Source organism: Chiroxiphia lanceolata, chromosome 17 (genome assembly GCF_009829145.1).
Source record: "Chiroxiphia lanceolata isolate bChiLan1 chromosome 17, bChiLan1.pri, whole genome shotgun sequence".
Lineage (NCBI taxonomy): Eukaryota > Metazoa > Chordata > Aves > Passeriformes > Pipridae > Chiroxiphia > Chiroxiphia lanceolata.
In genome coordinates this window covers 10,942,578-10,968,360 of record NC_045653.1, presented here as the reverse complement: position 1 = coordinate 10,968,360, position 25,783 = coordinate 10,942,578, and the positions used below count along the sequence as shown (strand labels likewise).

The 25,783-nt window shown below is 50.0% G+C and overlaps 1 protein-coding gene across 5 annotated transcripts in view; it reads left to right on the top strand.

The window, feature by feature from the left end:
* The first annotated feature begins 4,900 nt into the window (after positions 1-4,900).
* Positions 4,901-25,783, top strand: part of MYT1 (myelin transcription factor 1) — a 66,411-nt gene continuing 45,528 nt past the window's right edge. For 3 of the 5 annotated variants that reach the window (XM_032704609.1, XM_032704608.1, XM_032704607.1), the window contains exon 1: positions 4,901-4,993. In XM_032704609.1, the coding sequence (XP_032560500.1) occupies positions 4,969-4,993 (25 nt within the window). In that variant the 5' untranslated portion in view covers positions 4,901-4,968. Of the gene's footprint in view, positions 4,994-9,247; positions 9,345-9,466; positions 9,927-25,783 lie in introns of those variants that run through there. The other 2 variants (XM_032704611.1, XM_032704610.1) reach the window with 2 other exon arrangements.

Sequence of the window (25,783 nt, the reverse complement as noted above, 5' to 3'; positions counted from 1 at the left end):
CCAAGATCTTCATCATTCCAGCACTGCTCTGAGCAGTGGGATCTGCCCTGGGAGGCTGTGGCCGTGCTGAGCCCAGCGAGGAGGCACCACATGGGATGACAGAGCCAGAGAGCATCAAGGTGGGAGCCTGGATGCCTTCTCGGGCACAGTGCTACTGCCACTGCCAGAAATGCAACAGCTCTGACATGGATAAAATGGGAAAAAAAAAAAATTACAGGCCAAAACTGTGATTTTTTTCTTCGGCAAAATGGTAACACTGTGCTAGTGGAAATTGCCTTTCATTACAGCAGGGAGGGGAAGGGAAGATAAAAATGAAATAAGCTGTGCTTTCCTTCCCTTTATGTCTTTTTCGTGAACCTGTAAGGATTCTTTCTGCCTGTTCCCCCCCCCCGTTTCCTGCAGCAGTGAGAAGTTTTATTAGAATTTATTGTGTACTTTGTCTAGGAATTTAAGGATCTCAAGCAAATCACAACCCCGGCCTGGCAAGCACGGCTAATAGACACAGTAAGAGCAGCTTTTATTCGAAATAGAGAAGCCAGGTGTCTGAGGGAAATTGGATGAACACCCTTTCCTACCGTCAAAAAATCAGTGCCAGAAGTTTTCTGTGTGAAAACCTGCCCACTGGGAGATTTTTTCCCCAGTATTAAGGATTAATTGTAGCAATGGAGCTGGGATGCTGAAATTCCATCCTTAAACACATAAGCATTGCAGCTCTGCCTTTGCAGCAAGGGAACTTTGAGCATCTTCCCTTATACAGTGGAGGCAGCTGGGTTTTTGGACTCAGGGTTAAGGAAGGTGATACTTGGCTCTCAGCTCTGCCAGTGGCTCTCTGTGTAACCTTGGTCAAAACACTGTCCAGTTCGAATGAGATGGAAGAAGATACAGTGCAGCAGCTCCTGAAGGTGGACAGACTCAGCTTTCCATGTGCTTGGAGAAGTGGAAGTGCAACACCAAACTGATCTGCTGAGAGTGCCAGCATGGCCTCAGCCTCCTCCTCTTCCTCTGTTGCCACCATTTTGGATAACAGACAGTCTACACTGGCTGTCACTTTTTTGGCTGCTCCCTCTCCAGCTCGGCAAAGACAGTCCAAATACCTTCTGGAATCCCCACGTGCCTCGATTTCCCAATCTGTTAAACGAGGATAAGCACTGACTTCTGCTTTGGGCTGTCAGTGCTGCGCTGCCATGCAGAACCAGACAGAAAAGGGCTTTCTCAATGAGGGTGATCAGCACCCTGGAGCTGAGCAGCTCCCCTGGTTGGGCATCCCCCATCCACGGTGGCTCTGCTGGTTTTGGGCACGTGCTCATCCTTCCTGCACACCAGATAAGGAACTGGCTCGGGAAACTGCATCCAGCCTCCATCTCCTCTGAAGGCAGATTGCTCACGGGCGGAGGAAATCTCCTGGAGAGTGAACCTTGTCAGCAAAAATGCAAATATTTGGAGACAAAGTGTTCATTTACAGCAGAACTTGATTTCAGGGTCAACCCTTTTGCAGCAAATTGTTAGCCAGCTAAAATGTTTATTGTCACCACACTCTGGCAGTTTTGACAGTACCTATCAAGTTGAGCTTGAAAATATCTGCATACGGCTTCTCCGGCTTTCCCTCACGCAGCCATAAGAGGGATTTAAGGCAGAAGAAAACAGTCAACAGATAATTGGAACTATCCTCTTCTTTGTGGAAAAGCCAGGGCTGCCAGGGACTGGGGGAGCTGTTTAAGAAAGGGAAAGTGAGGCACAGGCTGTTGGTAAGACGGCGGTGGGGTATGTGGAGGAACCTGGTGGTGATTTTAATTTTTTCTGGTGCAAAACTGTACACATGGAACAATAAACTCCCCCCAGTCTGGCAGTGTATCACCAGAAATCACACTACAAAGGGATGGTGTTTCCTTTGGTCTTTTCCTGTGTGACCTACATGGCTTCCCAGGCCTCTTGGCAGGGAATATCCAGATATCAGTGGAGTTTCTGTGATTCTCCTCCATTCCCATTTGTGTTCTCTTCTGCTCCCCTTAATTCCTGCACAGGACTAAGGCCAGTGGCACCCAGGAAGAGGATCACACTGCTGGCAAGCTCAGAGCCCGGAGGGATGAGGTCCCATCTCTGCACAGTGCTCCAAGACCCAGAGATGGAACAAATCGGGGCCAACTCTGCCTTGCTGGTGAACAGAGGAAAGGGGAGGCTGCAGCAGAAATTTTAGGGAAAACAAGAACCAAGTGATACACTGATAAAAACAACAAGAAGGAGTAGATGAGGTAGCTGCAGCCACAAGGCCACCAATAAAATTTTGGGGCTCCCTTTGCTAGACAAAAGACAGCAGCTTCCTGCTCGAGGAGGGACTCTTTTTACTCTGCTTTTTGCTCCTCCACGCCTTTACCTTTTCCCCCAGCTAATGCTCAGGGAAGGTGAGCCAGTCTGGATCCACTGTGAAGGGGTTTTGTTTCCTTGCTTGCTGGAGCTGAGTGAAGGCTGTTTCATCTCAACAGGCTGCTCCCAACACCCCTTAATTTGAGATCTCCTGCATGCAGGAAGCAATGGAGTTGAGTGACCTTGCTGAATCCCGGCCGCTGCAGCTGCCGGAGAACAGGGGAGGAAAAGAAAAGAGGGGAGGAGGAAGAGGCACTTTGCTGTCTCCCATTAAAGCCCCAAGAGGCTGAAGATGAGAGAGCGGAAGTTTCAAATTGCCAGAACGTAATTCTGAAAGTCATTTTCCAAGCGCAGAGCTCTCCGCAATGTCACCTCTCATCTTCCAAGGTGGGCATTGAAGGGACAATAAAGCACAGAATATTCTGCAAAGGCAGAACTGTTAATTCAAAGAGGGAAGAGGTGCCAGTCCCCAAACAGGCTGTCTCACACCCCTTTCTGCAGGGAGAGCTGTGCAATCAGATGTAGCCTTACAGGGGGCCCAGCTACAGCTCCTTTCCTGAGCCATATCCAGCATGGATGCATGAACCAGCTGAGCTAAGTGCGGCCAAGCCAAGTCCTTCTATGTCTAAGGATCCCAAAAACATCCCACCTATTCAGCAGTTAGATTTTTAATTTGACTCAAATGCCTGCCTTTCAATTCAATCCAATGACAATGATTATTGCTATTGTTATTTTCTTAGACCTCCCTGAGATCAGCAGAAGACCGTGGTGGATGTGGGGAAGAAAAGATGCACTTTGATATTCACACACTCCTTCCTCAATCCAGCAAAGATGTTCCTCCACTCCCTCTCTTCCAGCTCTCTGCCTGCAAAGAAATCTGGATTAAGACGTTAGGTGTAGTTAACAAAGAGTTTGGCCCGGGATCTTGCCCCAAAGTGTGAATTGCCCTCTTTTTTTCTGCATACTTTTCCAACCTTTATTCCAACTGCTTCTCCCATTATGTTTATAAAATAAAAAATACTCAAATATTTAGGCATCCCCTGCTGAGGTAAGTTGATTTCAATTCTCTTTCAGTTAATATCACTTCTCCCATTCTTCTTATTACTGGTGCCACCTGCTCCTCCAAGCACAGGTTTTTTCCCTTTTCCAAATTAAGGGAGCTGACACTGGGCCAGTCTTGCTCTCTTTCTGCAAATACACTTATTTGCCCACCTGGGTGAGGGTGATGAGTTTTCACACTGACAATCAATTTTTGCCAGGCAAACTCTCTTCTCTCCCGCTTTCAGAAATGGCACTTTTCCTTCTCTACAGGCCAGGGCTGGCCCGTGGAAAGAGCTGGACTTCTTTTAGTCTGGGCTGAGGAGCAGAGAGCAGGGGGTCACACAACGTAGAGATGGCACTTTGTCTTCTGAGACAATGGGGTGACAAAGTTCAGTGCTATCCCTGGTTAGTTGCATTATTATTATTATTATTATTATTATTATTATTATTATTATTATTTCCTGGTAACTATTTCCTTGCTTTTCCATCTGGGAGGCCAATGAGAGTACTGCTTGCTGGCCTGTATCCAGTTTTCTCCAGCTGGGATCCGTTCAGTCCAATGTTGCCATCTGTCCTCTGAGGCAGGAGGACATCCTCTTCCATCCTGGATCTCTCCCAGAACAAATTCCCCCTTTCCCTTCCCCAGTGCACCCTGGGCTCAACCAAAGCATCCAACAAGCTGTATGTGGCCACTATTAGCCTCATGGATTTCTAAACCAACTTGGGCATGCAAGAGTCCAGTGACTGCAGTGCTGACTGCCCAGAGCCCTGCCAGCCTGGGGACTGCCTGAGGGACTGTGCCATGTGTCCCTGCCCACAGGGTGAGCTGGGGGGGCTGTCACTCCTCAAGCAGATACTGTGTCTTTTGGGGTCTCTCTTTCATAATGGAGGTGGATTTAAATGGGCAGATAGTGATAGGACAAGGAGGAACGCTTTTAAATTAATGGAGGTGAGATTTAGACTAGATATTAGAAGGAAATTCTCCCCTGTGAGGGTCGGGAGGCCCTGGCACAAGTTGCCCAGAGAAACTGTGGCTGCTCCATCCCTGGAAGTGTCCAAGGCCAGGTTGGATGGATCTTGGAGCAACCTGGGCTAGTGGAAGGTGTTCCCGCTGATGGCAAAGGGTTGGAATGAGATGGTCTTTAAGGTCCCTTCCAACCCAAACCATTCCATGACTGGACTCCCTCGGGATGCTTCCTCCCCCCATACCCCTCCACTGGGATGTGCACGTCATCACTTCATCTCTCTCCTAATTACAGGCAGGAGGGAGGTGCTGAGCCCCCGCCCGCTGGGGAGGACGGGTCCCCTTCCCCAGCCGCCCCCCCCTCCGGGCTGGGAGGGGGGGCAGTGAAGGGGGGTGCGCATCCCCGGGCGGGGGCGGGGGGGACCGGATTGGCCGCCGAGTGCGCGGCGAGGATTTTGCGGCGCGGCCCCATTGGCCGCCACCGCCCATAAGTTTTTGCTCCGGACGGGAACTTTTCCCAGGGATGATGGAGTAACCCCGGGCGGCTCCGCGCCCGCTCCCCCAGCCGCCCCGGGCCAGGCAGCCACCGCCACCCGGCAAGGATGAAGCTCTGCGGGACTTTCCTCGGTTCGTAGCCGTTCGCCGGGGGATGGGAGGGGTGGGGTGTGAGCGTAGGGAGGCTGTTCCTCAGTGTGTCTCCCCCGTTTCTCCTCTGAAACACTTGAGTTGCTTAGTTCTGCCTAAGTCACGCCTTGGCAAAGGGGCTTGGTTGCCGTGAGGGGGGAGGATCGCGGACCCACAAATTACCCGGTCCCTCCTTGTTTTATATTTTCCTCCCCAGTGTGGTGGCAGAAAGGGGTTTCCGAGTATATTTCGGAGCGCAGTTCTCCCGTGTTTGCGTTTAGCAAGCGAGGTCCGAGTCTCATCCCCGCCCCTCCTCGCTTTGCTCCGGGCTCGGCTGCGAAAGGTTCCAGGTGCGGGGGGTGAGCGGCCCCCGGTGCTGCTGCTCCGAGGCACCGGCGGGGCTTTGTCCCCGCTGCCGCGAGTTTCACCTAATTACAAAGGACGAGGAGCGAAGGGAAGGGTGGTGAGGAGAAAATCCTGTTTTCTGCAGCTTCTGGTCACAGTTCTTCAGGGGAAAGGGGTAGTGGTTTGATTTGGCTTTGTGTTCCCCCCCCTCTCCCTTGCACATTGTTGGATAATAAAGGGGCGGGGGGAGATGTTATTAAATAAAAAGTTAGTTCGTGCCTGTTCAGCTGGTGTGTGTTTCAGTGCCTGCATTAGCTGAGGCACAAAGGAGGAAGTTTTGGGATAATGTGAGGTGCCTTTTGCAAAAGATGGTGATTGCTCCAATTGTTGTCCTTCAGGGAGAAAAGAGCTCTAGATTTGGGTTAGACAAAGGCATTGCCTCTTCGGGAAGGTACCGCCCAAATCGGGGAGAAGGGGCGCGCTGGAGAGCGAGCAAAGGGTTATTAAAAGTTTTTTGTGCCTGTGCATGTTGTTCCATCTGCCAGGGGCCTGTAGTGGGCAGGTTTCTCTGCAACCCTTCAGCTGTTCCATATACAATATTAATGCTGGCCATTTCTATTCGGCATACAACAGCACTAATTGTAGTCTGAGGCATTAAGGCAGCCAGCCCATCTGCATAGAAGCTTTCAGAAAGAAACAAGGAGAAAAAAAAAAAAAAGAATCTTTCACCCCCAGCTGGTAACCGGAGAAGTTGGTGCCAATTACGAATGCGTAAAGTTTGAGATCTAATTTTCTTTGAAGCAGACTCAAAGAAGCCAATGGAACAGAGTGCGGTGGGTTTATGTCTGTGTTTACACAGGCAAATGGAGTTTTATTTTAAATAATTTCAAACTTGAAGTGCTCTATCTGAAAACACGAGCACAGTAAGATTAAAAAAAAATGGCACGTAGAGCAGGGGAGGGGAGGGGCGTGAAGGGACTCTACTTATAAAAGTCCTCTCTAGGTTCGGCCCCGCAGGCAAGGACCCTCGGAGCCCCTGTCTCAACACCCCGAAGATGAAAACATGTGAACATTTAATTTATACCTCTCTGCTGCACGGCTCCCTTTAGGGAAGCGACAGCTCTTTCAGACCTGGAAACGCGCGATAATTATCTCCTCTCTGAAAACAGCTGTAAAGTGACTCTGGCGAGACTGGGGGGGATGGGGAGGGAGGGAGAACATAAAAAAAAAAAAAAGGTTGAAAAATGCTTAAAAAGGTCGCAACTGCGCTGAGGAGGGAGCGGGTGGAGCTGTCCGTGGTGCTGACCCGCCGCCGCTCTGGAGCCCACGCGTGGCCTCGCGTTCCCCCGCGGTCTCTTCCAGTGTGGTGGGAGCGGGTGTTGGCCTGAGACAGAGGCCTTCAGGGAGTCGGGAGGGGCTTGGGGGGCGCGAGATGGGAATTCCTGCCGCTGCTGAAGTTGTTGTTGGTGAGAAACTCCAGGGAAAGCTGCTTGTTTGCAGCGTTTGCGGAGATTTTGGGAGGACGGCAGAGAGAAGACAGGGAAGTCTGGCGAGTTTGGGAACAAAGAAAAGCCAAACACCCTCTCGCAGCCCAGAGCTTAGTAGAGTGGTATCAAAGCTGTCAGCTGCCTCAGGGCTTCTAGGTGCGTCGCGTGTTAATAAATGCAACAACAGCAATAATAAAATTCATCTCTTAACGCTTGGAGAGGCACATGTGTGTGCTCATATCCATGCAGTGTGCGTGTGCACCAATTTATGGGGAAGCACACACAAGTAAACACACTTCCCTCCTGCCTTCCAGCCGATCTATTGTGCTTTTGTTTCTCAAGTTTTAGCATTTCGTGTCTAAATGAAATAGCGGTGGAGAGGAGCAGGCAGCATTGTGAGCACAGAGGAGCTGAGTCCACCCAGCCCTCCCTTTGATTCTATCACGGGTGCAGAACAATGGAGATGCAGTGTAGCACCAGGCCTGCTGCCTGCAGATAAGAGTTTAATAGAATTTCTGAATGCCAAAGGTTTAGGATGTAAAATATCCCTATCTTCGTGGCGTGTCCAAAGGAGATAGAAAACAGCTTTTCAGGAGTACTCTCTGCTGAATATCTCCTTTATGTTAATGGTTTAGGAGCACACCAGGCTGGCAAGCCATGGAAATGGGCATCGTAAGAATCGTAAGAATCTCCAAAGTGGCCTCAACAGTTTAAAATTAGTATTTCTGTCACCCACTCCTCGGTAAAATGGTTGAGATGGGAAATCGAATCACTCCTGCCACGTGCCCTGTGATGGTCCATGGGTGAGACAGCACAAGTGCCTGCAGTACCCACTTACACTCATGCTGCCAGGCAGGTGTCCAGCTTTGGGCAGCTGGAGAGGCTTTTCCTGCTCCTGCCTGCACCTGACCCGACCAGGGCAGGGGTGAACTGGAGAGGTGTCTGGAACCTCTGTGGCTCTGTAGCTGGAGTTTTCCACAGGAGAGCGCATCCCCAGCAGGATTCAGCTTTTCCTGCCAGGCTCTGCTCGCTCGGCTCTCTGAGGACTCCTGGGCTTTCTGTACATTTGTGAGCTCCCGCATCTTTTTGGAAGTCTTCATTAAGATGACAGTAAAGTCTTAATTGTCTCGGTGATGCTGGGGATGGCACGAGGGTTCAGGGAAAAGCGCTGGGTAGAAAAGTGTCGCCCCCCACCCCGTGGGGCTGCAGCCTGCCTGTGTTTTCCCCCGCTATTCCCAAAAAGTTGTAATCTAAGTGCTAATGCTCCGATCTGTCAGGGGCATAGATGGGAGGTGCTAATGCCCTTCCTGCCACGCAGTGCTGGGGTCTCTCCCCAGAGCCTCCCTCCTTCTAGCTCGGAGAAGACTTTTTCCTCCCAGAGTGGCCAGATCTCCACCAAACAGAGCATTTTCAAGGAAAAATGATGAAAGTGTGACTCTTTCTGAGAGGAAAAGATGCATAATGCAGGAACATGCACTTTTCTCACTTAAAAACAGTCTCCACGCTTTTTTAGTCACTGTTTTCTTTTAGGACTTTTCCTTGTGTGTTCTTCCCATCACAAAGTCCAGAATGTAACCCCTGAGCCACGATCTCTCTTTCCCGGAGTGAGGTGTTGTCTGCTGGGAATTTGCGTTGTGTCATCATTATTTTTTTTCCTTTTAAGGGGAGGGGAAAAAAAAAAAAATAAAATATTTATACACCTTTTAACCACTCACTTTTGAATATGTATATCAGCTAATATGCAATACTTCCAGGTTCATAGAGGCGATAAATTTCCCAGTCTGTTCTTTATGGTGATAGGTCATCTTCCTAACCACCAATAAATATTGTAAAGTACTTTCGCTGGAGCTGTGCTAACCCAGGGCATCTGTCACTCGCTGCTTGCTGCTATTAGGAATTATTGGGCCGTACCACGCTTCGGGATGCGCGGGGGGGACACGGCACGGCGCTTGTCGTGCTCGCCGTCCTTTTGTGTTGCTGCTATCAAAGGAGCCCCGAGCCTCGTGCATATTAATTATGAATCAGCTCGGGTAAAATCATTCACCTTCTGCTGGCTCTTGGGGAGGGGGGAGTGCGAGGAGAGAGGGGCTGGCAGGGCTGGGAGAGCCCCAACTCTCTGTGCACTCAAGGCAGCAGCTCCATCTCTCTCGCTCGCTCTCTTTGATGCTATACTGTAAATTTATTTCACCTCAGAGAGTAAACAGATATATTGCAACCCCAAGGGTTCATGGGTAGTGTATTTACAAAGGGAAGGCGCAGCAAGCCCCCTCTGTGCCATTTCCATTAATGAGAGCGGTCATTAAGTAAATGAGACATTGCCTTTAGCAGGCTTAAGAGTTCACACACTAAGGAGTATCAGATATTTAATTGAAACCAACAACCCGTCTTACACGCGTGTTACTGGTGTAGGGAAGTGGGCTGCCCTCCAAGAACTCTCCCCCCACAACCTCCCCCATGCAAATTTCATGATTGGTTTCCGTGATGTCATTTTGTAAAGGGGCAGACAATAGCTGTGGGGAAAGGTAAGTCAATATTATGTTCTTTCGCTGACAAAGGCAGATAATGCTGGCTTTTTTCTTTTCTTTTTTTTTTTTTTTTCTTCTTGTTCTTTTTTCTTTTTTTTCCCCCTCCCCTCCCCTCCCTTGGATTGAGACAGAGGGGAAAGGCTTTCGGAGCTCACAGTTGATGTAAACAGACGCAGGCGTTTCGCCTTTACAGCACGAAGGCTGGGTTGTTGTTTTGAAAATTGCACTGGAGAACCGAGGGGATTTTTATGATGATCATCATGCTCCTAGGTCCATCTTTGCTCGCTCGCTCTCTCGCCGGATGCGAGACGCTAGTGGACATGTTATGCTTCTGACTGAAAAGAGGTTGAATAAGATGAGAAAGGAGGAGATTTACTAAAAGAAAAAAAAAAAAAAGCACAACGTCGCATTCAGCCGGGAAACTTTCTGAATATTTCTGGAAGAGGATGCTTGCCGGGTTTGTGAACCGCGAGATCGGTGGATGTTTATCAGGAGGGAGGTGTTAGCAGAAGACGCTCCCGGGCGCCGGGAGGAGTTTGCGCCGGCGGCGGCGGCCCCTCGGCCGCGGAGCTCTCGGAGGTGCTGACGGCCGGGCGCGGGACCAGGGCTCCGCGCGTCCCTCCCCGGGCTCCCCCACACCCCCAGCCCCCTTCCTGCAAAAACTCCAGCCCAAGTCCGCAGCTCCGCGCTCCTGGGGCGCTGGGGAGCCCCGCGGACCCCTCGCCCGGGGACGCGGGTGCGGAGGGCTGGCGGCCTCCCGCTCCGCTCGCCGGCGGCTGCTCGCTCCTGACACTGCCAGACTTTTATTTTTTTCTATTTTTTTTTTTCCTTTTCCGCTCCCCCCCTCTTTCCAAATATTGCCTACTTTAGAGTTCTCTATTTATAGCAGCGAGGCACAAGGGAAGTGTGCCATGTTTGCGGATTTCTCTCTATACGTTGACCACGACAGAAATCTGCGTGTTCTTATTTTTAGCTTGCTCGGAAGAGGCTTTGCTTGGCTAATCTCTTTATCAATTTTAGCAAAGTTTGTTGCCGTTGTTGTTGCGTGGGTAATTTGGGGAGAGAGCGAGGGGCAGGGGGGCTGGTGCCTGAGGATGTGCTTGCGATCGAGCCCGGCGAGTTAGGCTGAGTTTGGGGCGCAGTTTGCCGGCGGGTAGGATCAACCCTCCTCGGGGAGGGGGCCCCAAAAGGGGGGTCTCGGCACCCTCCGAGGCTCTCCCATGCGAAAGGGCAGGTCGTGGGGATCAGCCCTGTCGGAGCAGGAGGCTTGGGGCATGCCAACCTCCCCGGAGCCGGGCAGGGGAGGGGGCAGGCTGCTCTCTCACCCCCCTCCCCCGAGCCGGCCGGGCAGTGGTGCGGGGGACAGCCGCTCTTCTCCTGCTATTGTTGAGCCCCCTCGCTCCGAAGAGCCGCTGAAAACAAGTGCAAAAAGCCCCGGCTAAACCCTCGCCATCGCCCTGCCGCTACTTTTAGTTATTTTTTTTTCTTTCTTTCTTTCCCTCTCTCTCTCGTTGGCTCATCTGCTGTTATTATCAGCCTTTTCCATATGGCCACTTTAATTAATGGTAGACAAAAGGGAGTTTGGGTCGGGCGGGGGGGGGGGGGGGGGGGGAGGAATCTAGGAATTAGAGTTTATAGTTGGTTTGTCTCCCTCTGATGCTGTCATAGAAACCAGAAGCAAAGATGCCGCCTTTCCACTTCTTTGTATGATCCTGTTTATTGTTCCCGAGCGGCGCAGATTGGAGCAGGCGCGTGTTGCAAGGCACAAACCAGCGCCGGCTGCTACGGCCGGGAAACCTGGGCATAACTTGTCCCCTTCGGCTCCTTCAAACCTGCCTGCCGTCTTCCTTCCCCTCCCCTTCTTCTCCTGCCTCGGGAAGAACAAGGAGAACTTGGTTTTCCTTTTTAGCTTTCTCCTTTCTTTTCCTTTTCTCTTTTTTTTTCTTCCCAAGTGATGATGGTCTGTGGGATCCCCGCCGCACAAGGACTAGGAAAACTCCTGAAAGTTGGGTTTTTTTCCCTTCCTAGAAAGCAGACCAGAGTTGCCCCCTGTGTCCCGGCGGAATTGGGGTCCTTGTACCCCTGGAACGGCAGGTTCGGCTCTGTCCCGGGGTGCTGTTACAGAGGGAGTACCGACCCCGCCGGGGGTGGGCGGCCGCGGTCGAGGGTGGTGACTTTCCGGGGGTCCCGTCCAGAAGGGGTCTGGGCGGGCAGTCCCGCTTGTCTCCTGCTCAGTCCCGGGGGAAGGGACCGTGAATCCGCACCCCTTCTCCCATAGGGTCATCGCCGGCCCGCGGCAACTCTCAGGGGGAGAGGGAGCAGCGGGGCCGCTGTAGGAAAGCCAGAAACTCCTCCCGCCACGTCCTCCTGGGAGCACCTGCCGTGGGGACCCCCGGGGCTTGGCCCGGCTGGAGGACCCACCGCTGCGGGACGGTGCTTAAGGTCACTGCCAAGGGTGGCTCTGGGACGAGGTGCCTCCTCCACTTCGGGTAATTCCTGGGCTGGAAGTGGGCGAGAACCCCTTCCCTGCAGAGCCCAAACCTCCCCCTTTCTCTCCCCACCTCCACTCCCTCTCGGTCCGAGCTACTCGGCGCCCAGTCCCTTTGCCCCGGGAATCACCCTTGTCCCCGGGGCTGGGGGGACAGGAAGCAGGGGCAGAGCAGCCCGGAGGCTGGAGGGCTGCTCCCCCACATTCCCCGGCTCTTGTTTTAGAGAGCTGGGCTATACCCGAGCATGTCCCCGGGCTGGGGCGGGAGGGAATAGGGGGGCACAGCGAGCCCAGGTGCCTTCCAGCCGGAGATTCACCCAGCGGGGCCGGGACTGTCCCCAACAACCGGGAGCCGCGAACTGGGGGGCTGAGGGTGAGCAGGGGCAGGGGAAGCCCCCGCTCTGCGTGTCCCCTGCCCCGTCCCGCAGAGCCCCGGGAGCCGGAGCGGGGCGGCCGCGGATCCTGGCAGTCAGATGATGATGATGATGATGAGGATGAGGGCAGGGCTGACTTCGCAAGACGTAGCTCGGCGTCAGAGCAGCTGCCATTTTAGCAGACGGTGCTAAACTTCCCCCGTCCGTCCCCCCCCCCCGGAAGGCTCGGCTTTGGGGTGCTGCCTCCAAACTTGGGTTCTGGGTGGGACACGCTGCTCTTCTTGGGCTTTGGGGGGAGCAGCGCACCCTAAGGCAGCAACACACTCGGAACAGGCTGAATGACACAGCTTTAGAGCTCAGGAATATAAACTCTTCTCCCTCCCGGAAATCTCCCCATGGTTTGGCATCAGGACTTGAGGAGAGCAGGAGAGGTTATACTCCTGAACCCCAGAAATCAGTCTGTGCAATGCAAAAGGGTCTTAGCTCCGGCAGGGGGTAAAGCTCTTCTTTCACAACCTCGGGTGGGGGCTTATTTTGTAAGGGATGATGCCATCCCCACTCTAAAGTTTGGGGGGACCCTCTGCCCCCCGAGAGCAGAGCAAGGAATGGGAAACAGCAGGTTTACAGTAAAGTCTGGAGCCACGGCTGGGCTGGGCTTCCCAGAAAACATGAAATGAGGCGTGGGAAGGGGAGGGAGAGGCGGGGAAGCATCGCCTTACAGTTGGGAAGTCAGACATGAGAGTTTAATGGCAAAGTGGGGGACAGGACCCGCTCTCCCTTTTGCTTTGTGTGTGTGTGTCAATCTGTAAATGGAAGGGCTTATTTTTACAGCTGTAAACTGTGTGGCTTAGTTGCTAGAGCTCTTCCCTTAATGACAAAGGCCGTGTCCTTTGTAGCTGTCACTTTGTAGCTGTTCCTCTTTCTCATACAAGGGAGCTGAGCATGGAGGATCCACGCTGCAAAAACTTCCAGAGCTGAGAATACACTGCTGTGTGTCCCTCTTCTTCCCCCAGCAAATCCCCTCTTTGGCTTATTTGTTGTGCAGATGCTGTTTGCTCCCTGGCTGTGCATGCTGACACTCAGAGGGGAGGCTGAGGTGGCCTCAGAGTCCAGGTTTATTTGGCTTTTTGGGAACTAGCAGCTGTGTGAAAGGGATTAGCAGTCTGGCATTAACTACCATACGGCCTCTCAGTTCCCAGGTATTTTGGGAGTTTTGACAGGACGGAAGTTGCTGTCAGGAAACCTCTCTCTTGCCACCTTTTCTTGCCACCTTTTCAGTCTTTATCCTGGATTTTACTGTTTTCTACAAAGAATAACTCCACTATCTATGTACACATGCTGTTCTCCTTGCTGTGTGGTGCAGGGCCCACTGGTGTCTGACATCCTTAAGGCTGGATTGCGTGAAACTTCCCACTGTAAATTATTCTGTATCACTTCTGAGGCTGTTTACCTTTGCAAAGTAGAAGTTTGATCCACAGGCCAGTCCTTAGAGAAGAGAATCCTGGTGTGAATAGAGAGGTGGGGTGACAAACACAGGCTGTGAAAAGTTTCTGGGGTGGAGAAATGCCTCAAAACACCTTGCTTCAAGAATGAAATGAGTTCACATGAGATTTCTTCTTTGGGATCTGGGAGCCAGGTCATGAGTAATGGTAAGAGCAGGGTTGGGACATCTCTTCTGTTCCCTTCAGAGGGCGGAGAGAAATTTGTCACTTCCTGCTCCCCACAAATTTGTTCACCAAGGAGAAAAAGGGCTTTATGGGTGTATATTTGGAGGAAGCAAGTTCCCCCTCTCGGCAGGTTAATCTGTCCAAGGGAATTCCTGAAAGTGCAGTGTTGGAGAGTTCAGGATCTGCTTTGCTGGGAGCAGCCTGTGTGGTGGTTTGGCCCTTTGGGACAGGGCTGAGGCATGGAAGGTGAAGAGCAGTTCCCAAGCATGGGAGGGAGGTTGTTTCTGCCCTGGGAATAGCTGGAGGTGGGCACTGAGGTGAGGACTTCTCAGGGGCACAAACATGTGTCGAGCACACGTTTAAAGACTAAATGTTAAAAATCACCAGAATGGAGCAGATCTTCAGAAACTTTTAACATTGTGGATTTCCTGTGGACTCTTTTATAGAAGGCACAAGCTGGAGTTGTAAGGAAAAATGGCTAAATATAGAACACAAAACTAGTGATTTTCTACTGTTGAGGTAATTGATCCTGACAATGCTTCTGTGAGGCTTTGCTGTGGGCTTGCAGGAGGGGAAGGGGAGGCAGAGAAGGTTTCTGGGCTAGAGAGGTCCAGACTGGGATCTTGGTGTGTAGTCTCGATCTCTTTAAGCAGGAGTTTGCCCTCTGAGGGACTGTATTTTGAACAGCACTGGCTGCTTTTTAAAGCCATGCCTCCCTCCACACTAGAGGAGACTTTGATGAGGCAGAAAACTGGTCCAGCAGTGCCCTGGATGGACCCGGCACTGGGAATCGTGGCTGTTTTTGGGCAGATCCAAGAGGGAAAAGGCAGAAATGGCTCTGGCTTGTTTACAGGGGAATGTGGGGAGAGGATATGGGCTGAGAGCGTGGCTGGGGCTTTATCCCAGCACGCTGTTCCTCTGCTTCTCCCATCAGAGCATCCTGGTGTGCCAACTGCCACGCACACATTCCTATGTGACTCGGATGCCTGATGTGTTTTGGAACAGCAAGGAAAGGAAGGTAGCTGGGAAAGCTGGCCCAGGGAAGGGTGGCCTGGTGTGAAAGGAAGTCAAGAAAGAGAAATGGGGCATTCCCAGCATAGTTTGTTTGAGGAAAGGGTGGCCAAGATTGCCTTGTCCTACCAGCCGGGCTATTTCCAGCAAATCTCAGTCTCAGGGAAGAATACTGAAGTGCCATGCTCTGCAATACTCTGCTTTTCAGTTTGGTTTGGGTTTGGGGGGAAAAAAGAAAAAGAGGAAAAAAATAATTTTCACCTAAATTAAAATACTTTTGATCTTTGTCTTTCATTGAACTTTTTGCTTCAGAGAGAATAGATTAATAAACACTTTCAAATGGAAAAACATAGTTTGGAAAGGTTCCCCTTTCATCTTTAACACAGAGCTTTAATGCTAACCTGGGTATGAGCTGGCTGTCCCCCTGTTCCTTTTCTCTTGCTTTTTTTTTTATCTTAACAACAATAAATTTGCTTTTATTGTGATCATGCTGGCTTTTACTGGTCACTTTTTATTCTTTCCTTTTTTATTTTTAAGTCAGCACGTTAAAAAAAAAAAATCGCAATGTTATTTTAATCAGACCAAATGAAAGAGCAAATCAGAGCGAGAATTTTAATCTGCCCCAAGCAAAACTGCCTTGTACATCTGTCATGTTGGGATTAGTGGAACTCTTTAAAGAAGCTGAAGACTTTTTAAACAAAGTATTAAACATTTGTGACCTGATTTCCATTCTTACAATATTCTCATTAATAAGAGTGCAGGCTGAAAAGACATCTGTTAGGTCCTATTTGTTTTAAGAATATTAAAGGCTAATAAGAATATTGGAGGGTGGGGGTGTGTGTGGGGAATTTAAGTGTAACATTTAGAGCCAGATCTCAAAGCTGCAGTTTTCCAAAGTGATTCTGGGTCTAACTTGGTGGGGGGAAGCAGGAATCTTGGTCACAGGGTTGGATGCATGTTGGTCTTGGTCAGTTTAGGGTGTTGGTGCCTGGGTGAGGCTTCCCTGAAGGCTGGGACCTTTGCCTGGGGCCCCATCCCTGCTTCAGGAGGGGAGAATGAGAAAAACTCTACCTTTCCAAGATAAAATTTAGGCTGAAATGATACAGAAGCAGAGACAAATACAACTTTGTAGACAAATACAACTGGCATGTGTGTGTCACCTGCACTCATCCAGGGCTGCCTTGAATCAGCCAGGAAACAGTGTAAGGAGGGAGTGAAAACGTCCTTCTTGGTTTTGCTGCTTGTGTTTTGTTTGATGGGGAGGCAGTTAAAGTAAATGGCCCAGCTTGGACCCCTAAGGAAAAAATGAAGCCAGGCATGTGTTCAGTAAAGTACTTGCTGAAAGAAGCCTTCACTATTAACGTGGGTATATGGTTTAAGAGGAGGTTGCTGTCGACTGCAATCTTTGCATCTTGTTTATGCTTGCTGGGTAAAATATTAACTAAAGCATCTGAACATAAAGTTCTGGTGTGAAAGAATATCAGCAGGGGAGAGCCATATGGTGCCAGGCTGCTAACAAAATACCAAACGCTGGAGATTCCTTTTTGCAGAAGACTGAAAACTCTCGTTCCCATCCATAATACATGAGCTCACGCCTTTGATTACTCTAAACATTAGTCCAAGCGGTACAGGCGTCTCTTTGGAGCTTACACAACTTAGGGCACGCCGTGCTCTTCCCCCCTCCTCCTTTACATAAAAGAAATCGATGTCGAGCTGTTAAGATACAAATATCCAATATGCTGTAAGACAATATGTTTCCGAAACTGCTGCGTAAGCTGCCTTCCCTCTAATTAAATATAAACTGCAGCAGAGAGTCGGGTTTCTTCGTTCCTTTGCTTGAAACTCTTTGGCAGGCACGTGGCTCTACCTAGGACACTATCTGCAAGTCAGGTCTCTGCCAGTTTTGGGGAAGCCTCTTGCTCCTCGTGGGTGCAATCAGAACCTTTCTGATCGATGCTGAGGACTGTAATCCTCTCTCTGAGCAGCAGCTCACGGGCACATTTACCTGAACCCTCCCTGCAGGTCAAGAGTCAGGTGTATTCAGCAGCGATGGATTCAAACCCCACATTAGGAGGTTCCCCTGGTGAATATTATTAGAAGGTACAAGAGATGGCTCTGGGAGAGCTTTCATGCACACAGTATTTAAAAACCGGGGTATTGCTGGAAAAATCTATAGATGACACTCTAAGCACTTTTGAGTTTTCTTTTTCTTTTTTTTTTTTTTTAAGCAATCCCTTGAAACTAACAATTTGATGTTGAATAACTTGCACTTGTCACTGGGCTCCTTGAGTGTGGCTGGTTAAAGTTTGTGGGAAGTGCCCCATTATGTGAGTGTGAAAATACCCACAGTGCAGAGAAGCCTCTCCAGCAGCTGCCTTTGGTTAACCCACATTTCAGAGCTGGAGCCTTTCCCTGCTCCTAGTGCTGTCCAGCCTGGGAGAGGCAGCTCTGGGGGTTGGAATGTGATGACTGTCTGGCAGTCATGAGTTTGGGGCCAAAGCTTGCGTTTAAGTCACCTGTTTCAGCTCTTGGACATCCAAACCCTCTTAGAAGCCCATCAGAAGCCTAAATGCAGAATTAGGCTTTCCTCTTTCATCACTGTTTTTTCCCACTTTGGCTACATGGCCAATGCAGGGTGATGGGAAGGATTTCAAAGCTGAAATCCTATTGACTGAATGTCTGGTGAAAGTTTTGGGTCAGGGAGAGGTTGGGTCTGTGACATTGTGTCCCAAGTAGAGGTTGCTCCACTGTGCTGCTGGGATAAGTGAAGGTGTCAGGTGGGCTTTGAAAGAAGTTGCCTGATTTAAGCCAAAAACTGCCTTCTAATGGGGCTTGAAGCCTAAAATGAGCCTTCCTGGTGCACACATGTTTGGTCCTTGCTGTACCCAAAATCCAAATGCGCTTGTGGGAATGAGAGGAAAATAAATGAATTCCCTTCCCTGATAAAGGAAAATGAAATCTTGATTTGTAAGAAATCAAAACTGTTGGGTGGGTGAGATTCCAGGTAAAGCTATCTTGACCAAAGTTAGCCCAACTGGAGAGGGGCTCTGCGGAGGGGCACAGTTAATTCATCCCTCTGAAATCTGATGTTGCCATGAGCACGTCTGAAGTCCCAGCTTCTCCTGCTTTTGCATCCGCTTCTCTTCCATAATTCCGAAGCTTTGCATCTAGTGAGCTTCTGGCAAGTGGAGTTAAAGGTTTGTTTGTTGCCCTCAATATTTTGATGTAATTAGTCAGCGAGTAACTCACTGCTTTTGCCCAGAGAAATGCGCTCTCCAAGAACACAAGTGACAGGAGAGGATTAAATAGCCTTCTGGAGAGAGCTGCTCCATTTTTTTTTTTTTATTAAAAACAAAACAAAAAAAAAGTAAAAAAACCCAAACCAGCGCCTGGGAGCAATGTTGTTGGTTTAAAAAAAAATGACATTTGAAACAGTTAACTCTGCCTGCAGTGTCGCAGCAGAGCACAGAGTTGTCAGCTTCTCTCTCACATTCCCTAGAAACTTTCGGCTCTCTCCCATCATGGAGCAGCTTCCCGGCTGCTGGGGAGGCAGGTGGCTCTGGCTGCTCCTGCTGCGCTCACCCACTGAGCAGGGAGCACGGCTGAGGAGAGCAGGGACTCCCTGCTGGAAAGGGGAGGACTGGGAGAAAATGATTTGGAGGGGAGAGAAACTTCTGACTCACGGGATATGAGCTGATCCTTGGCTGTGGGGCCCAGGCATGACTGCACTGCTGGGGGCTTGGGTTTTCTCCACTCCTGGCTCAGTACTGGGACAAAAACCAGTGCAGCACAGTGGGCTCAGCCTGTGCAAGTGGCTGGAAGTGGGAATGAAAGCTGCTCCGAGAGCAGTGCTCATGGGTGTCCAGCTGCTGCCTCATCCCTCCTCCTTGTTGTCCCTGAGTCATATTCCCAAGCAAGCGAAGGCTGTGGGAAGGACAGAAAGGTATCACTCGTCTCTATTTAATTTCAATTACAGGGAGCCTGCAGGAGCGCTCGGAGCAGTGCCAGCAGGGCTATAAACTTAACATATTTGATGATTCTCCTCTTCAGGCAAGCAGTGCACAGCAACCACCCCATTCAGCAGCAATAATCCTGGGGGGCTGGGACGCTCTGGCTGGCAGAGACTCCTGTTTAATAAGCTGACCCTTCAAAAGCCACTAATTGCCTTATTTCATAGTGGGCAGTGGGGCACCCTGTGTGTGCCCCTGGTCTGGGGGGCTCACCCAGGGAATGGGCTCTCTTTTGAGTATGCTGGGCTCACACCATGGGAGGGGGTGCTGGTGGGAGCTGGGAGCCAGCGGGCACTGAGCAAAGCTGCCTCGTACCCCAGGGGAGTTGTTGCTGCACGATGATCTCACCTCCTTTTATGCCTTATTGCTTCTGTCTCTCTGACTCCATATGACACACGCTTACGTGTCAACTTTTCACTTCTTATATGGCAGCAGAGAGGAAAGGCTTAATATCATAAAGACAAGCTGGCAGCTGGGAAGTAGCCCATTTAGTCATCTAACTTTGCATCAGAGGCACTGCCAGCCCCTTCCCTGGCTCTTCTAGGCAGCTTCTCCCTCCTCTGCCTGACCTGGTGTCACATGTGGTAGAAATCCCTGCCAGAAATCCACCTGCTTGAGCAAACACTGTTGATGGGCCCCAGTCCTGTGCTGGGTACAAGAAAATTTGTGTCCCTCAAACCTCTCTGTGTGCCCAACTTGGGCCAACATTGGGTAGAAATAATGTGGGGTTTTTGTTTTAGCTATTGCAGGTTTTTTTGCAGTTCTGTTTTTGTCTAGAATCTGTGGGGCTGAGGGTAAGGTCCCACCACAGATTCAAATTCACTTTGGCTGTGACAGTCAACACTGGGGCAGCTCCAGAGGTTTGGAGCCCAGAAGGAAACTCAGGTCATTGACAGCTAAATCTATGGATGACTAAAATGGTAGAGGTTTCTTCTACTCTCACTACCTGCTGTGGAAATATTCAGAAGCATGTACTGAGCTGAACCCTGTGCTGCCCTGTCCCAGGAAGGTTGTCTTTAGCTGGCTTTTCTTCCTTGCTATTTCTGTATGTGAAGAACCTAATTTATTACCTTTGCTTTTTACTTGTGGCTTCCCCCCATCGTGCAGCCTTGTACCCTTCTCTGAAAGCACAGTGCTTGGATTCTCTCTTCCTCTTCCCTCTTGATTTCCAAACTAATGATAGAGCAGTTTGGATGCAGTGTGTCAAATACTTGAGCCGGATCAATGCATTCAACTCAGTCTGTTTTGACATCCATCTCTGCTTGGAATACCTCCCTGTGTGGGCCTAGAGCAGCTGTGAGGAAGGGAAGGCTTTGGTTTCGGCAGTTGCTGATGCCTCCTTTCACCCTTCAACTTGTTGGGGTGGGGTCATGCTACCAGTCTGGGGGGACAACCCTGTCCCCATCCCCACGGGTGGGGAGACGCACATGGTGCTGGTGTTGTGGCTGCTGCCATGGTGGAGATGGAATCAGCACTATGCTGCTCTCCCTGGAGGTTTACCCTTCTCTCACCAGCTGGGAGAAATAGAGGTGAACTAGAGGAGTCTTGGAGCTGAAATCCCCTACTATCATTTGTTCCTCTGAGTGCATTTATCTCACCGTGGCTGCTTCCTCACTGGCCTCTTCTTCAGCCACCCTTGCCACTGTTCACCTTCATGCCCAAGAGTCCTCATGTTTCCCTGCAGCCCCTTTGCACAGCACAGGTACAAAGTGCACACACGGCCCTAAAGATCTTCCCAGACCACCGTGGGTGGGCAAGGACATCCCTGTCCAACGCTGGCACTACCAGTGATTGTTCTCCTCGTGCCTGCTGTGCTCAGCCCACTTGCACAGGTGGTTTGGCCCTTCCTGAGGGCTCCTGTGCATCAGCAGCCCCGTGGGAAGGGTTTTACAAGACTGGAGATGCTCTTGTAACCTCACCCTGAGCCTCCAGGTCTTTTCCTTCAGCAGCAACGTGTCTTGGAGCTGCTTCCTTCCCAGCGGCCCAAGACAAGCTTATCCAAAACCATCTCTAAGAATTTATCTGTGCTGAATTCTCCTGCTGGTGTTTCGACACGTCGGCTCCACGGAGGCTTTCAATTTGGTATGAAAAGTAATTATTGCCGGGGTGCAGTTTAGCTGTTGTGTTTTACAGTGCTGGTAAGGTTAAAAGAAATAATAATAATAATATAAGAAAGACTCAGCCAGAGTAACTGCCTGCAACATGCTATTTGCATTTTTAAGGAAATACTTCTTTGAGACAGCTTGGGTGAAAGGTCGTCATTTGCATATAAATGGAAAAGAAAGTGTGTGATGCTGGAAGTTACATCTATATTATTTTCTCAGCAGTGAGCTGCTGTTTTGGAGATTAAGGGACGGGGTTTGCATTTGGCTTTTGTGGAATAGAGAAACTACCAGGAAAGCCAAATTAGAACAAAAAAATGAGGGAAATGTGCAAGAAGTAAGAAGCAACATCATGTTTCTGGGAGATGCTTTCCTGCAAGCCTGATACCTTACATGCCTGTTTGCACGTGTGCTGGGCACACGCACACGAGTGTGGCTGGGCAGAGCTCCCTCTGGGTGCATAAAAGGATGGATGCTGGAGATGAAGCCAGGGGCAGGAGTGGACCATGCTGTGATTAAGCCTGGCAGAAGGGGAGGATGCTGGCACTCATCATTTGCAAGTGATAAGCCAGGGTTTGCTTGATATTTTATTTTCTTCTTTAATATTATTATTTTTCTTTTCCTTCAGACTTAGGTATGTTTGGAGAGGAATTAATTGGCTGTCTCAGTGAAGTTCCTTCAATTGCAGTAGGAACACTCACACTTAGTGTCTGGCAGGAGAAAGGCAGGAGGCAGAGAAGTCCAGGATCAGGTCTTGCTCTTGCCTTAGAGAGGGGTCTGCATTGCCTGAGAGCTTTTCCAGGCCCTTTTGCTGCCCTGGGCCTTGGAGACACCAAAGGGATTCTCTGGTGGAGAACCTCAGTGCTTTGTTTCACCTCTTGTTCGTGGCCTTGCTTGCCACACTCAGAGCAGCTTTGTGCTTTGACAGCTCCCCCACGGAGCTGGGGGAAAATGGGATGTTGAACAGTGTTCACTCTTTAATCTTTTTGATCAATACTTAAGAACCCTGTGCAGACAGCAGCGCTGCTCTGGGCACACAGCTTTTGTTCCTCTCTTGAACAGTACACAAGTGGTACAAGGATGGAAGGTGAAAAACACCTTTTATACCCTCTGCAGTGCTGTGTACTGTGCTGCTGCCACTTAGTAGAAAAAGAAAAAACACTCTAATAAAAAGTCTTATTAACTGGCCATGAACACTGGAGCATGAATATTGCTCTTAATGAGGAGAGACCGCAGCCTCATTTGCTTCCCTGCATCGTGGGTGCACAGGGCTTCAGCTCTTGTAGTGCTGGCTGATGCAGAGAAACAGGATGAAATGTTTGTCCTTTCCTAGGGCTCACCTTGGTGTACAGAGGTGCTGGGTAGGGATGGACAAAGGGCCCCAGGTGAAGGATGGCAGCACAGCCATCACCAGGGCCTGGGGATGTCAGCTCCTGTGGCAAGGTGATGTTTGAACCTTGCTCCTGGTGGATCTTGATCCTGCTACTGAGCCCCACCACTGAGGGCTTTGCTCCCTCTCCAAGGAGCAGGTTACCCTGCTTCTTCCTTTCCCATTGCAACACGTTCTTGTATTTGGGATATTTGAATAATCTTGTGATTAAACCAGTCGCTCAGTGTCGTGTCCTATGGTGATGGGGAAGGGATGATCCCCTTTTCCCATAAAGGACCTGACAAAGAGTTCAAAAGCATCCAAAAGTGCTAGGTATGACAGGGCAAAGCATGAGCTGGTGTGGCTGAGGTGACCACAGGGGCTGACACAGCCACTTGGGCAAAGGTGGCAGCTGACAGCATCAGAAGCAGGATGAGCCAAGGGTTGAGGTGTAATGGGGCTGAGAAGTAGAATGTGAGTCACTTGTGCTTCAGGCAGTGTTGGAGGAGGGAGCTGAGGCAGGGGATGCTCCCTGTGCTGCAGGAATTGCTGGAAGGAGAGTGGCAGGTTCTTGTGGCTGGAGATGGAGAAGCAGCAGCATTGTACTAGCAGTGACCTGTCCTCTCCCCCTTTGTATAGTGAAATGGAAACCCTGGTGCTCTCCTCCTCTCTCCTGTGCCTCCAGGACCTGCAGAGCTGAGCAGGGCTGTTCTTGGCTGTTGGCACTGAACACCTCAGAGCTGTGCTGGTGCTGAGCTGGCTGCTTAGTGTGTCAGCAATGCACACTGTGCTGCAGGGGTCTGTTTGGCAGTGAAAGCACTAGGAAGGCTTGATCCTGTTGAAATCAAGTCCTTCTTTTCCTTTGGGTAAGGGGAAAATAAAAGGTCAGAGTGCACATCACAGATTTCATAACCTTTGATGTCACAGCATGTGATTCGGTAGCGTGGTGGGTTAAGCCAGCACTGTGTTTTTGTTGGAGTGGTGGGATCACAGATTCAGCTCATTGCTTCAATGAGTTGTTGGGTCTCTGAACAGCCATGCAGTTCAGCAAGGTACCCTCCTGCTCTGTGCTTCAGTGAGTGGGGCCACGGTGGGGATGAGGAGCAGATTTTGAGTTGTGCAAACACAGTCAAGGGGCAAGGTCCCTGCAGTTCAGCTCCAGCTTTGCAGGAGGAACTACTCATGACTCCTTCATTTCTCCTCTTTTAGAGATTATAAACCCTTTGGGACTTGCCCAGGTGAGAACATTGAAGCTCAACATCCCCATCCCTGCAAGTGTTCAAGGCCAGGTTGGACTGGGCTTGGAGCAGCCTGGTCTAATGGAAGGTGACCCTGCCCATGGCAGGGGGTTGGAACAAGATGATCTTTAATGTCTCTTCCAAACTAAACCATTCTATGATTTGCCTAGTGATTGCTCAGCTCTTCTCCAACCATAAGGAAAAGTATCTTTAGGGGTCAGCAAATGAACAAAGAACAACCACAATCTAGCCACCCATGCTGCATCTCCCATCCATACACCCCATCTAAACTGATTATTAAATCATATTTGCTGATAAGTATGAGATGTAATATCTATTACACAGCTGTTAAACCTCAATTAATATGTTTTAATGATCAGTCATTTACTGTGCACTATACAATTAACATCCAGTATTAGATCTTAAATTAAATGCGTGTTTGGGAAGCTGAATTTGCAGCACTGAACATCACCATGCCACGGTACACAGCGATAATTGCCTCGAACAGACAGGCTTTCTGTGCTCCGAGAGGGGGTTAAACCAACACCCCTGGCATCAGAGAAGAATGAAGGAGAATTGCTACAGAAACCAGGTTCTATTTTTTCAGTGTATTTTGATCCCTATGGAGGTTTTCATTAATTTCTCTTGAAAAAAGCACCCTGATGCTGAGCTGCTGTGCATGTGAGAAGGTTGAGCTGCGTGGGGTACCGGCTCAGAGGGGTGTTTTCTCGGCAAGGGTTGGGCAGGAACATGGGGCAATTAGCTGTGCTGAGTCCTGGAGGCTGTGCAAGGGGGTTTGGTGCTGCAGTTTGGATCTGAGACTGAAGCCTTAAAGTTGATTCATGTTGCCTGCCAGGAGAAAAGTCCTCACTGCACCCTGGGTTTGGGGCCATGCAGGGAAGCAAATTCAGCTCCTGGTGTTCTCCAGGCAGCAGCCAGTGGCCACAGAGCTGTGGGTGTGGGCAGTGCACTGCAAAATCATAGTCATAGAATGGTCTGGGTTAAAGGGACCTTAAAGATCATCTTGTTCCACCCCCTTGTCATAGGCAGGGACACCTTCCACTAGACCAGGTTGCTCCAAGCCCTGTCCAACCTGGCCTTGAACATTGCCAGGGATGGGGCATTCACAGCTTTTCTGGGCAACCTGTGCCAGGGTCCCACCATCTTCTGAGTAAAAAGCTTCTTCCTAACAGCAAATCTAAATCTCTCCTCTTTTAGTTTAAAACTGTTCCCCCTCGTCCTATCACTGTTTGCCTGTGTAAAAAGTTGCTCTCCCTTTTTTCTGTAAAATGCAGGGGTGTTGGGCATCTAGCAGTGCAGAGGAGTGCAGGGATCCAGGGGTGGCTTCTCCAGCCTAGAGAAGTTGTAAAATTTGGTTTTGATTTTTTTTTTAAGTTTATTTTAATTCACACTAAAAGAGGGGACCAAAATGCTCCCTCTGAGCCCTGGCACTGCTGCTGTATCTGCTCTGAGGAGTGAGCCCACGTTGTCTGGCAGGACACTGAAGGACCCAGCTTGTTCTCAGCATGCTGCTGCCTTGTTAACACAGGATTCACCTTTCCCATAAAAAGTGTTCCTGAGCAAAGATGAAGAAAAATCTTTCTCCCTTCCTTTTGCTTTTGTCACACTTAGGGGAGCAAATGAAGATTGATATGTTTTTCTTCTAGTCTTTCAGTTTAAATATGCAGTGGTGCATCTTATGAGAAAAGGAGGCCTTCACCCCCCATCTTTTCTCTGCAGAAGTTTCTTCTCACCTCAGTGCTCTGCTACATCAGGTGCAACCTCTCCTGAGATTTGGAGACATGGTGGTGCTGCAAATGTGGCTCCCCCGGTGCTGTAAGGACATGTGTGGGAGCTGGCTGCCACCCAGGCAGCCCCCTCCTGCAGCATCCTGCCTTGTTTTTTATTCACTCTCCCTCCAAAGCTTCCTATGAGGTTTGCTGTGTTTATTTTGGGGGGAATTCTCTACCATTCTTTAGGGTGTTTCATTTTTTTCTGGGAAATTAGTGCTTTCTTCTTTCTCTGTAAATGGAAAGTAAAATACACGTGTCTGATTAACACTCAGAATTGCTGTGGTCTCCCTCCCAAGTTTCCACATCACCTTGTTTGGTGTTGATGAGAGTGACCCAAGTGTTTCACGGAACTTGTTCTTCTGTGCCAGGACTGTACACAGCTTG